Source organism: Saimiri boliviensis, chromosome 2, assembly GCF_048565385.1.
Source record: "Saimiri boliviensis isolate mSaiBol1 chromosome 2, mSaiBol1.pri, whole genome shotgun sequence".
In the NCBI taxonomy this organism is placed as follows: domain Eukaryota; kingdom Metazoa; phylum Chordata; class Mammalia; order Primates; family Cebidae; genus Saimiri; species Saimiri boliviensis.
Genome location: NC_133450.1, coordinates 155,026,880 through 155,040,860, shown reverse-complemented (window position 1 = coordinate 155,040,860; position 13,981 = coordinate 155,026,880). Strand labels below are relative to the sequence as shown.

The window sequence follows — 13,981 nt, the reverse complement described above, 5'->3', positions numbered from 1 at the left end:
TGGGAGGTGGAGGCTGCAGTGAGCCAAGATCGCACCATTGCATTCCAGCCTGAATGACAGAGTAAGGCTTGGTCTCAAAAAAAGAAAAAAAAAAAGACAACTGTGGTTAAAAAGTGAGCCATCTAGTTTCTCTCCCTTCAACATTAGCTAAGGGTATTATTTGTAGGTTTTTGCTTTTTCATTTTAATACTTCTTTGTGATATCTGTATCTTAACACATTTTGCACCATTATAATTGTCACCCATGCTTTATGTTTTCTATTTCCTGAGGGGATCAAATTCTTCCCCAGTGATATAGAAATCTATCCATACATATCCATACTTGGTTCATATCTACATGTCAAGTCTTTTAATAATAAAATATGCATTTTTATACCCTATCTTGCCACAAAGGCGAGCTGAGGTAGCTAACAAAAAGACGTATGAACAAACAGTGAAGAATTAAATAGATTGTTTAGGCCAAGTGTGGTGGCTTACGCCTGTAGTCCTAACACTTTGGGAGGCCAAGGTGAATGGATTACTTGAGATCAGGAGTTTGAGATCAGCATGACCAACATGGTGAAACCCCATCTCTACTAAAAAAATACAAAAATCAGCTAGGTATGGTGGTGTGCACCTGTAATCCCACCTACTCAGGAGGCCGAAGCAAGAGAATTGCTTGAACCCAAGAGGCAGATGTTGCAGTGAGCTGAGATCGTGCCCCTGCACTCCAGCCTGGGCAACAGAGTGAGACTCTGTCTCAATTAAAAATAAATAAATAAATTTCTTTTTTAAAAAGTAGGGCCAAGTAGAAATGACTGAAGTAAATTCATTACAGTTGATATCACAGCATAGCACTTCTTGGCTTACACAGAAATCCCCACGTATATTAATAATCTCACTTCAGTTGTCACACTGCATTATGTAGCCATGCAACAGCCCCATGAAGATGGTACGGTACCCACTTTACAGATAAGAAAACTGAGATTTACAGGGTTAGGTATTCTGCTGAAGATTACATACTTAAATCTCAAATTAGAACTGAATACGGGGCTGAGCACGGTGGCTCAAGCCTGTAATCCCAGCACTTTGGGAGCCAAGGATTGTGGATCACCTGAGTCAGAAGTTCAAGACCAGCCTGGCCCACATGGTGAAACCCTGTCTCTACTAAAAATACAAACAAAATTAGCTGGGCGTGGTGGCACATGCCTTTAATCCCAGCTACTCAGGAGGCTGAGGCAGGAGAATCGCTTGAACCCAGGAGGCGGAGGTTGCAGTGAGCCGAGATCACACCATTGCACTCCAGCCTGGGTGACAGAGTGAGACTCCATCTTAAAAAAACACAAAACAGGCCGGGCGCAGTGGCTCACGCCTGTAATCCCAGCACTTTGGGAGGCCGAGGTGGGTGGATCACGAGGTCAAGAGATCGAGACCATCCTGGTTAACATGGTGAAACCCCGTCTCTACGAAAAATACAAAAAATTAGCTGGGCATGGTGGCACGTGCCTGTAATCCCAGCTACTCAGGAGGCTGAGGCAGGAGAATTGCCTGAACCCAGGAGGCGGAGGTTGCGGTGAGCCGAGATCGCGCCATTGCACTCCAGCCTGGGTAACGAGAGCAAAACTCCGCCTCAAAAAAAAAAAAAAAAAAAACAAAACAAAACACAAAACAAACAACTGAATATGGATCTTCCAATGCCAGAACCCATGTTCCTGAAAGCACACCAATTGTTCCCCTAAATTAATTGATCTGGTTACCAATTAGCTCTGGTGTTCAGCAGATCCCTTCAGCTCTTGACCAGTTCTCTCTGCAGCAGAATGGGGTGGTCCAAAACACTTTAAGATTCATTTCTAGCCGGGCGCGGTGGCTCAAGCCTGTAATCCCAGCACTTTGCGAGGCCGAGGCAGGTGGATCACAAGGTCGAGAGATCAAGACCAACCTGGTCAACATGGTGAAACCCCGTCTCTACTGAAAATACAAAAAATTAGCTGGGCATGGTGGCGCGTGCCTATAATCCCAGCTACTCAGGAGGCTGAAGCAGGAGAATTGCCTGAACCCAGGAGGCGGAGGTTGCGGTGAGCCGAGATCGCGCCATTGCACTCCAGCCTGGGTAACAAGAGCAAAACTCTGTCTCAAACAGAAAAAAAAAAAAAGATTCATTTCTGCTGTGATCATTGCTGGACTGAATTCATCTGCCATTTTCCAAATCGATGAATCGTATCTATGTTGTCTCTGCTACTTTTAATGAGTTCATTTCCAATAGGACCAATGGTGCACATGCCTTAAAAATTTTTAAGCCAAGCTTGTGTTCACATTTGTTTACAAGATTAATCCACAGATGCATAAAATATCAGAGTTAAAAGAGACAGAGGTCATATGGTGGAGCCTCCTCATCCAAATTGTTAGGATCATTTTTTATGTTACACATGCATTGCAGATGTGCTTAAATGTGCATTACTAATAATCATATTCACTGAAAATTAGTTTGCAGATTCTAGAAGTAACTAAAATAGCAAGGGAGTCAGCATATTTTAAGTAATGATAGCTGAGACTACCTCTTTCAAGAAAGCAACAGGGCTCTATCCTTAGCTGTTTCTGACCTCCACAGTGAAGAGAGTTATAAGAAGACCCCGCCCCCAATGGAAAACAAAGGACTTAGGCAGAAATTCCAAGCCCTCAGGAATTAAAGAGTGCCTCAGTATTTGTACTTAATTGATCCTACAGTTAAGGTTCACCTGCCGAGACATTCTGCACTTTCCCAAGAAGTATCAACTCACAGAGGACTCCTGGGCAGGAATTCTCATAGCCCTGAGTTTTTTGCAGAACCACTGATAACCAGATGGTGCAGAAACACATACTTTGGAGCTAGAAAGACACAGATTCAAACCCTGGCTCTCCCACTTGGGTGTGACTTTCAGCAAGTCAACCCTCTTGGGTTGACTCAATGTCCTCAATATCATTTGCCTCCTAAGGCAGTAGGGAGGTAACTGTTCAATAAATAATAGCTCATCACTGATATTATTATTAACTAAGAAGAACGGGCACCAAGCACAACTGGAGAGAACAGCTGCTGCAAAATAATTTGTTATGTGAGAAAGAAACAAATCACTGAAAGAAAATAAATATATCTCTGAAAGAAACTAAGGAAGCTTAATTACGTCCAGTAAGAAAGCTAAAGCTTGTTTGTCTGGGAAGACAAACTCACATATTAAATGATGTCTACGTGTCTCTCCTAGGGCTCTAACCAGTGGTGCCTGTCTCCAGTCCAGTAAGTTCTAGAAAAGATGCTAAGCATCAAAACCGCACATCCCCCACAGGACTAAGCAGGTGTAGCCAAGATTTTTCCTCCCACCTTGGCTAACAGGTAGACACTATCTGAGTCAAGCTTTCAGCAGAACTGGCCCTCAGGGGAATCTCTCCTTGGGCACAGCAGCCGAGGCAGCTCTCCAAGAACAGGCAATGGTGCTGCTCAGGAAAGCTGTCTCTCTGGGCTGGCCCTGGGAGGGTTGGCTTTGATAAGGGCCTTCCAAGGAAATCCAACACTTCTGTCGTAACCTGTCCCAGGTTTTCCAAGTAGGGTAAGAATAAACATTAATATGTCAGACATCCGCCATCTGAAAGATTTTGACAAAATGGGAACATCAATTAATTTAGCAGATTTCTGACTTTGCTGGAAAGTTGATCTTGAGCTGGTTGTCTTTCAGCAAAATATTTACTTTCTCAACCTAAACTACCAGGAGCACACTTCCCCCCACCGACTTCATCCTCAGAGTCTGAAGCAGCCAAAAACCATCACACTCCAACAACAGCTCCTGCCCCCTGGCAATCTACACAATGAGTTGCTTTTTTAACACTCTAAGCTACTGTTTTCTCCCTTCAGGATGGAGAGTCTCCAAGAGAAGTCAACCAAAAGCCTGCCCCAAAGCATAAAATCCAGCTGCACTTTGAAAGGCCTGAAGGGGTCCAGCCTGACCATAAATCATAGCATTTCCTTTATACGCATATTACCTCTCAATTCCAATTATCAATGTGCTTTAAGCTCTCTTTGAAAACAGTATGATTAAAAAAAAAAGTATGGAAAATGTAAGAAAATTTGTAGTTTATGGGATTACAATGGACATTTGAATACACCCAAGAAGTCAGATCCCTGAGGGTAGCAAGAGCACCAAAAAGTGGAAAGACTTCAGTTTTACCAACCTGATGACTTAAATTGTAACGACCTTTTAATACCTACAAAAGGCAGAGGCAAAATGGAACAGAATGGCTCGAGGAAAATATCACACATGTTCTTGAAATGGGCTTAAGGAAGTCTAAAGAGACGCTGAATTAGCCGGGAGTGGTGGGGTGCGCCTGTAATCCCAGCTACTTGGGAGGCTGAGGCAGGAAAACTGATTGAACCCAGGAGGCAGAGGTTGCAGTGAGCCAACATCATGCCAGCCTAGGCAAGAGAGCAAGACTCTATCTCAGAAAAAAGAAAAGAAAAAGAAAAAGAAAAAGAATTTCAGCTTAGAATGTTCTTACTCCTTCAACAGAACCAAGATACTAATGGTTAACAAATATCTACTGTTCAAGTCAAAGCATTTGCAAACAATGGGGGAAATAAAATTTATTGAGTGAGGAAGGGAAAAAAAGAGATGTTGGGTGAAGGGTAAAAAGTTTCGGTTATAACATGAATAAGTCCTGGGAATCTCATGTACAGCATGGTGATTGTAGTTAATAATATACTGTATACCCGAAAAATGCTCAGAGATTAGGTCTTAAGTGTTATCACCACACACATAAAAATGCTAACTAAGTGAGGTGATGAATGCGTTTGTAATTAGCTTAATTGTGGCAATCATTGTGTAGGGTGTATATAAATACCAAATCATCACATTGTACATCTTAAATATATACAATTTTTATTTACCCATGATACCTCAATAAAGGTGGGTCAGAAAAGAGGGTCAAACACTTGCAATGTACTCCCAAATATTTACGTGGCATTACAGTGAATCCAATCCCCACTGAGAAAGCCTGAGCATGGCAAATGCTTCCAGAATGAGAACAGTTCTTGCAGAATCCTAATGTCTTTCACTTGGGAGGGGGTTTGGAGGTGTTGAGTCTAACCTTTCACCTACATATTCCCAAAAAAATACATCTATACATGGTAATCTAGACTCTGAATGCTTTTGGTGCCTTGAATCTGATGCTAACAAACGGGCATGATGAAAATGGTTGCAACTGCAGAAGCAGAGCAGCCCTGGATAAATGCTCCTTTCCCTGATAAAGCAAAATGCTTTGTTTTACTCCAAAAAGCCAACACTCTTGATTGTGTGCTATTTTCAAAATACATACTTAGGGCCAGGCGCAGTGGCTCATGCCTGTAATCCCAGCACTTTGGGAGGCCAATGTGGGTGGATCACCCAAGGTCAGGAGTTCAACACCAGCCTGGCCAACGTGGTGAAACCCCATCTCTACTAAAATACAAAAATTAGCTGGGCGGTGTGCTGGATGCCTGTAATCCCAGCTACTTGGGAGACTGAGGCTAGAGAATCACTTGAACCCGGAGGCAGAGATTGCAGTGAGCCAAGATTGTGCCACTGCACTCAGGCCTGGACGACAGAGCAAGACTCTCTTTAAAAACAACAACGAAACAAAAATACATACCTGGAGAATGAAAGACTGGCCTCTATTCCTAGCAAAAAATGCACCTAGATTGGGTCCAGCTCAGTTAGAAATCCACCTAATTCCTTTTCCTGCCTTTCTTGCATGCAGATTATGACCTGTTTCTTTCCTAAGGTGCAAATTCATCATGTAGGTTACTGCCACCCAGAGGCTTTCCCCAGCATTTTCTAAGCTGCCCAACAAAGTGGTGGACAAACCTCATTCAGTACTTGTGAATCTGCCTCTGGCCAACTGGTTATTTATGCAACATAGCATTCAAAAAATAAGAAAAGTGAAATTTGAAAAAGAAAACAAGTCTGTCCATTATTTCTTTACAACTCCTTGCAGCCAACCTTTGTGGCTAAAGGGCATTATTGACATAAAAAATTTCTTACACATTTAGCATACTGTGCCTACACGTGTGCAAAATGGCACACGTGTGTGTGTCTACCTGTGTGTATGTGCATGTGTGTGCACGTGCATGTGGTTTTCACACATCCAGTTCACTCTCTGGGTAATTAATATCATACCTGCCACTGGTTTCCTGTCTGACCAGGCATATAAGGTCCAGGGAGGCCCCGAAGGCTGTTCTTCACAGGGGATCCCCCAAGGGGATTTCCCACATCCCCAGAAGCCGAATCAGCAGCCAACGCCATGGAGTACTGCGGGTAGTTGTACAGATTGTTGTAGTAAGGAAACAGAGACGGCTGGTAGAAGCTGCTGTAATAGGTGGAGTCTGAAACCAGGTCAGGTGTGTTCTCCACGTGCCCTCTGCTGGTGACAGCAGGAATATCCTGGATGACCATACGTCCCTCTAAAACGGAAGAAAGAAAAAGACAACACGGTATTACTGTGGGAGTCCGCAAAACTTTACCTCTAAACCTTCCTACTCAAGATCTGTGGAGTAAAGTACCTGAATAACGCAGAGGACAAAAGCGTCTGCTGCTTCTCCTATAGCTAAAATAAAGGAGGGTTTCTCAGGTTGTTACTCTGGTGACACAGCTGACTCAGCTGATTGTTTTTACTGAGATTACCAAAACCATTTTACAGGTGATTTTAATCACATAAAGACCGACAGCACAACTTCTATCCAGAAATTCCTAACATAATGTCAAGAAACTGAAGATCAAATCTAGTAGACCTGATTGTGCTTTTTTTTTTTTTTTTTTTTTGAGACGGAGTTTCGCTCCTGTTACCCAGGCTGGAGTGCAATGGCACAATCTCGGCTCACCGTAACCTCCGCCCTCCTGAGTTCGAGCAATTCTCCTACCTCAGTCTCCCGAGTAGGTAGGACTACAGGCGTGTGCCACCATGCCCAGCTAATTTTTGTATTTTTAGTAGAGATGGGGTTTCACCTTGTTGACCAGGATGGTCTCGATCTCTTGACCTCGTGATCCATCTGCCTCGGCCTCCCAAAGTGCTGGGATTATAGGCGTGAGCCACCGCGCCCGGCCCAATTGTGCATTCTTAAAACAAAATTAATTGTAGCCACATAGATATGTCAGAAAGTCAAAGCAAGTGGTCAAGAGTTTAGGTGAATTTAGGTGAACAGTTTCCCTAACTTTCATCCACAGCTGATAATGTATGTTCAGAAATCTGGCCAATGGTAAGAACCAGGGGCAGACAAACTTCCGGTTTAAGAGGTTAGTGACTATTTCAGGTTTTGTCAGCTATTTGGTCACCGCTGCAGCATGCTTGTGTTGCAGTAAAACTTTATTTATAAAAACAGGGAGTGTGCTCATCTGACCCAAAGACTAGTTTGCCAACCTTCAGCATAGACAGTAAAGTGTTTATTGGGGGGATGAAACGCAGCAGAACTGGAAGGCTGAGGGGCTGCTAGGAATTAAGATGCAGGGGAGGTGGAGGGCAGGAGCCTGGGTGTGTAGAGCAGAGGGCAGGCACACGTGCAGGTGGAGGGCTAGGTGAGGATGAGGAACGTGAAACCTGTGCTTTTGGGAGAGGTTAAGGCTGGAAGCCAGATCCAAGAGTCACCACTGGAGGTGCCAGCTCCATTGGGGCAGGGAAGGGAGGAGCCGTTATGGGATAAAGGAGATTGCCAAGGCCTGGAGTGTGAAAAATGGAGAATACAATGTTACAGAGGTTAAAGCTGATGTGAATTACAGAGGGACCAGGCCATGGTGTCAACTGCTGTTGGGACATCAAGCAAACAGTTTTAGAAAAGACCAACAGACAACTAGGTCTTCAGGGCTTTGCAGTTTGAACCATGAAAAAAGGAGCAGACGCAGGCCTGCAAGAGAGCAAAGAGCAAGGAGAAATCCAGAGACGATGACTGCAGGCCTCTCTCCTACTAGGACGTGATCCAGCAGGAAGGCACCCAGCCTCCTCCGGGCACGCCACCGTTCTCTGTGTTTAGCACACTGCGAGACACAGTGGGTCAATATTTGCTGAAGGGACTGAGGAAGAATCATTTTTTAAGTAGTTTGGCATCAGAAATAATGTGAGTTAAAAGCAAAAGCTCCAGCTTGGCGTGGTGGCTCACGCCTGTAATCCCAGCCCTTTGGGAGGCAGAGGCAAGTGGATCACGAGGTCAGGAGATCGAGACCATCCTGGCTAATATGGTAAAACCCCATTTCTACTAAAAATGCAAAAAAAAAAAAAATTAGCCAGGCATGGTGGCACATACCTGTAGTCCCAGCTACTTGGGAAGCTGAGGCAGGGAAATCACTTGAACCCGGGAGGCAGAGGTTGCAGTGAGCCAAGATCATACCATTGCATTCCAGCGTGGAAGACTCTGTGTCCAAAAAAAAAAGTAAAAGCTCCGGGGAGTCATAAGACCTTGTCATTTCACTTTTCTTTTATTTCTTTCCGACAGGATCTCATTCTGTCACCCAGGCTGGAGTGCAGTGGCGCGACCTCAGCTCACTGTAACCTGCACCTCCTAGGCTCATGCCATTCTCCTGCCTCAGATGCCCAAGTTGCTGGGAGTACAGGCACAAGCCACCCTGCCTGGCTGATTTTTGAATTTTTTTTTTAAGTAGAGACGGGGTTTAACTATGTTGACCGACTGATCTCGAACTCCTGAGCTCAAGCAATCTTAATTTTAATAAGCTCTCAGGATATTCTTTTTTTTTTAATTTTTAAAATAGAGATGGGGTCTCACCATGTTGCCCAGGCTGGTGTCAAACTCCTGAGCTCCAGTGATCCACCCACCTTGTCCTCCCAAAGTGCTAGATTGCAGGCATGAGACGGTGCACCTGGCCTTGCTTCACTTTTTAAAGAGTTATACTGGCCTGTAATCCCAGCATTTTAGGAGGCCAAGGTGGGTAGATCACGAGGGCAGGAGATCAAGACCATCCTGGCCAACACGGTGAAACCCTATTTTAAAATACAAAAAATTAGCTGGGAGTGGTGGCACATACCTGTAGTCCCAGCTACTCAGGAGGCTAAGGCAGGGAATCGCTTGAACCCAGGAGACAGAGGTTACAGTGGGGCGAGATTGCGCCACTGCCCTCCAACCTGGTGGCAGAGTGAGACTCTGTCTAAGGAAAAAAAAAAAAGAATCAGGCTGGGCGCAGTGGCTCATGCCTGTAATCCCAACACTGAGAGGCCAAGGCAGGCCGATGATTTGAGGTCAGGAGTTCAAGACCAGCCTGACGAACGTGGTAAAACCCATCTCTACTAAAAAAATATATAAACAAAAAACAAAAAAAATTAGCCAGCCTTGGTGGTGCACACCTGTAGTCCTAGCTACTTGGGAAACTGAGGCAGAAGACTTGCTTGAACCCGAGGCGGAGGTTGCATTGAGCAGAGATCGCACCACTGCACTCCAGCCTGGGTGACAGAGTGAGACTCCGTCTCAAATAAAATAAAAATAAAATAAATAAATGAAGTGGTTTAAGGATTCTTAGGCACAGAGAAATGGCTCACGAGAGAAATTTCCAGCACAATGCATGGCCCAAAGAAGGTGCTCGGGAACCATCCACTGGCTGAGTGTGTGGGAAAAGGAAAACCTGCAAGGGAGGGCAGGCGTAACTCAAGTGCAAGCGCTGGAAGGTTTGGCTGAGATCTACAACATTTATTTTCGAAGTCTCATTTTAAAGTCAGCACTGGTGTCTCTTTTCTCTGAAAGGAGACCAAATCCTCCTATTCTAGGCTCCTGTAAATGCACTGCCAAGCCACTATTTTATTCTATTCCTTTCCTTTCTTCTCTCCTCTTCCCAGCTAATGAGATGAGACCTTCCAATGTCATTATTCCACACCCGAAGTCTGGAGAGGGCACATGTCCATTTGTTCCTCCTCAGCTTCCCCACTGGGCCTTTCTCTTCTTATGTTTGGTGGCATGAGTGGTGGTTTTCCGTATCATTATTTTGTTTTCAATGTCTTATCTCTATTGTTTATCTCGTCACAAGAGCAGAATGAGTTTCTCAAATTTAATAAATTACATGAGCATCTAAGTCAGAAATAGAATGACCTATCCTACCACACAGTCATAAGCATTAATGGTTCATTCCTATACAATCTCATAGACATTTAGAAAGGTATTTTAAATACTTAGGCCTGTCCCTGCAGTAGAAAACACTGAATACCTCCCACTTAGGGTCTGCTTTTCAAAAGCAAGCTTCTTTAAAAAAAAAAAAAAATACAGTGGCAGATGAATAATTAAATAAAAACCCAAGGATTGCAGTATTCTAGGATCAGGGCACAGCACAGGTTCTCGAATTTCTGCAGCATAACCTTAATCTGAACCTTTTATCAGGCCTCAGTTTATCAAGCAACAAAATGATGGCAGTCGTAACTCTGAAGGTAATGAGAGAATGGCTTCAATAAACCGCATAGTAAACCTCAAATAAAATGCTATGTCAGGTCAAAGCAATGATTTGTTTGGTTACAGCTGCTGTAATTAGTTATTAACACCATAATTTTTCCACTTACCCATATTTTATTTCCTCTTTCAAGTTATACCAAGCTTTAAGAATAAATATGAGGTATGTATTGGAAAAGTTGTTCCATACCAGTATTTAAGTAATAAAACCACTTGGACTTTCTAAGAGTAGATGTCTACCTTTACACTGTTAAAATGTTTAACCATATTTAAGACATTAGATTTTTACAAAGTACAATGTTATAAATCACCAAACTCTGTTTGTTAAAATTCCAAATTAAAATGCTCAGTGTTAAAAATAGCTTTATAACTCCTGGCATTTATGTGAACACTACTAGTAAACGGAAGAGGTTGAAATGAGTATCAGTCAAGCTACATGTGTCTAATCCAATGGTTTGCACAGCGTGGTCCCTGAATCAGTAGCGTCAGCATTACTTGGGAACTAAAGAAATGCAAATTCTCGGGTCCCACCACAGACTGATAAAATCATACATTCTGAGAATGGGGCCCAGCAATCTGAATTTTACTAAGCTCTCCAGAGATTCTTTTTTTTTTTTAAATTTTTTGGTACAAATGGGGTCTCACCATGTTGCCCAGGCTGGTCTCAAACTCCTGGGCTCAAGATATCCTCCTGCCTCAGCCTCCCAAAGTGCTAGGATTACAGGTGTGAGCCACTGCACCCAGCCCATGAGATTCTGATGTGCTAAAATTGTTGAGATACACTGGTCTACTCTAAAAATTCAAAGCAACTGCTCCATACACTATTCCTAAAAATATGAGATACCTGCATGCCCCTTACTGCATCATTGTGACAGTCCTATTAAATAAAAGTATACAAATGGGGGCAGGTGTGGTGGCTCATGGCTATAATCCCAGCACTTCAGGAGGCCAAGGCGCGAGGCTCACTTGAGCCCAGGAATTCGAGACCAGCCCCCAAACCCCTTTACAAAACATACAAAAATTAGCTGGGTATGGTGGTACATGCCTGTAGTCCCAGCTACTAGAGAGGCTAAGGAAGAAGAATCACTTCAGCCTGGGAGGCAGCAGGTGCAGTGAGCCGAGATTGCACCACAGCACTCCGGCCTGCGCGATGGGGCAAGACTGTCTCAAAAAAAAAAAAAAATTCCATTGTATTGAAAAGGTGGCCTTCTACCTAAATAACTCAGCGCTTGGATCCCAAGCTGTATGTGCTGTGAGTGTATCGCTGCCAAATGGTTGTGATTTTCATGGATTATATCCAGTCTTTCTTCATTTATTCTAACCTGAGTAACTTAATTCATCTATTCAAGTGCTTATTCTATTTGACAAATATTTACTAAGAACCTACTATTTGTCAGGCATTTGGTTAGGTACAAAACATGCAGAGTCAAATTTTAATATTCTTCAGAAGACTTCTGGATAATCCAGAGGAGCAGGTGTTACAAACATCATTTATTCTTGACCTTAAGTTGTATTTTTATATTTATATTTGATTCATTCATTAGTTATCCTATAACAACTACGTCCAAAGCTTGCTTTAAATGTTGTCAAAGGCACAAAGAAAGATATTTAACATTTAATTTCTTCTTAAGAATTTGCCATCTATTTGGGGAAATTAGGTGCAAACTGGGAAATCTACAAAGCAATAATCTAAGTGCCACAATGACAGTATAGATAATGTCACCAAATGGTTCTATACAGAGAGGTGTCAGAAAAGGCCATGGTGAGTGATGAGCCACAATGGAGGTGATTTAGATAAAGTGGGTAAACATTCAAATAATATCAACAGTCCTGAGGGAGGTCAACAGAGTCCCGAAGGAGGGAAGGACAAGACGTGTTCCAGCCACACCAGATGAGCCTCGCTGGAATGCAGAGTTCATAGAAGACGACTGCAAATGAGAAGGGAAGGTTATGCTGGAGTTAATTGCTGAACACCTCGAATGAGAATGCCAGGCCAAGAAATTCTTCTTCAGGGAATCAGTGAAGTTTTTCAGAGCAAGGGAGTCGCATAAAAATGTTTAGGAAAGGCCGGGCGCGGTGGCTCAAGCCTGTAATCCCAGCACTTTGGGAGGCCGAGGCCGGTGGATCACGAGGTCGAGAGATCGAGACCATCCTGGTCAACATGGTGAAACCCCGTCTCTACTAAAAATACAAAAAATTAGCTGGGCATGGTGGCGCGTGCCTGTAATCCCAGCTACTCAGGAGGCTGAGGCAGGAGAATTGCCTGAGCCCAGGAGGCGGAGGTTGCGGTGAGCCGAGATCGCGCCATTGCACTCCAGCCTGGGTAACAAGAGTGAAACTCCATCTCCAAAAAAAAAAAAAAGTTTAGGAAAATGATCAAAGCACAAAAGACAGACCTAAGAGAATAAGGAGGTGGGGGAATAGACTTGGCTCTTTAAATAATCCAGGCAAGAAGAGGTCATAAGCTTGCACAAGGAGGCTATGTGAAAACCACTGGCAGGTCTGGTATTCTATGAATTCCCTCCAAACAACTAAATTACATGTTTAATACCTGTCATCCAGGGACCAGGAAAGCCATCCAGCTTCCCTTTTGATGCCTGTTCAACTGCTGAGTGATCGGATGATATTCCAGCCTCAGAAGGAAGATCTGACTCCTTGCCCAGACTGACAGAGGATAAGAATATGAGCAGAGTATACCATCTGCCCAGCCAGTGCTACAGCAAACTCCCCAGAGAAGAGCCAGCAACATTTGCTTCAACACTGGATTGTCAGCGAAGATGGTAAGTCAGCCTAAGTGTCACTATTAATTGATGATAAACCTAAAAGTAAGATTTCCAACTGATATGCCACAAAATATATGAATTTATCATACAAATTTTGAAGTATCTATATACTTATATATACATATAGTTTTCAAAAAGTGGTTTTCTACATACAAACTGTGAATAAGCTCCCCCAACCACATCCATTCCCATTCTGAGCCACAGGGGAAAAAAAATAAAAAGGCACAGTAAGAAGTGACAGTTTGGCTATGTACGGTGGCTCACGACTTAATCCCAGCACTCGGGGAGGCTGAGGCGGATGGATCACTTGAGGTCAGGAGTTCGAGACCCGCCTGGCTAACATGGTGAAATCCCATCTCCACCAGAAATACAAAAACTACCCTAGTGTGTTTGCTTTTGTTGCCCAGGCTAGAGTTCAATGGCACGATCTTGGCTCACTACAACCTCCGCCTTCCAGGTTCAAGCGATTCTCCTGCCTCAGCCTCCTGAGTAGCTAGGATTACAGATGGCTGCCACACACCCAGCTAATTTTTTGCATTTTTAGTAGAGACAGGGTTTCACTATATTGCCCAGGCTGGTCTCAAACTCCTGACCGTAGGTGATCCGCTGGCCTCAGCCTCTAAAAGTGCTAGGATTACAGGTGTGAGCTACTGTGCCCAGCTGAGTCTGTTGAAAATTCTTAAGCTGGATCTCAATCTCTATTTTTCTAGAATGATAATTGGCCAAAATTGCTTAATGAATAATAACAGAAAGCTAGCAGCACTGTTTCTAAGATAATGTGCGGGCTTTCT

General features: G+C 43.6%; 1 protein-coding gene across 1 annotated transcript in view; it reads right to left on the bottom strand.

Moving 5' to 3' along the window:
• Positions 1-13,981, bottom strand: part of DMRT1 (doublesex and mab-3 related transcription factor 1) — a 119,849-nt gene that overhangs the window by 65,085 nt on the left and 40,783 nt on the right. Inside the window, exon 3 of the mRNA XM_039461439.2 lies at positions 6,155-6,438. Within this exon, the coding sequence (XP_039317373.1) occupies positions 6,155-6,438 (284 nt within the window). The remainder of the gene's footprint in view (positions 1-6,154; positions 6,439-13,981) is intronic.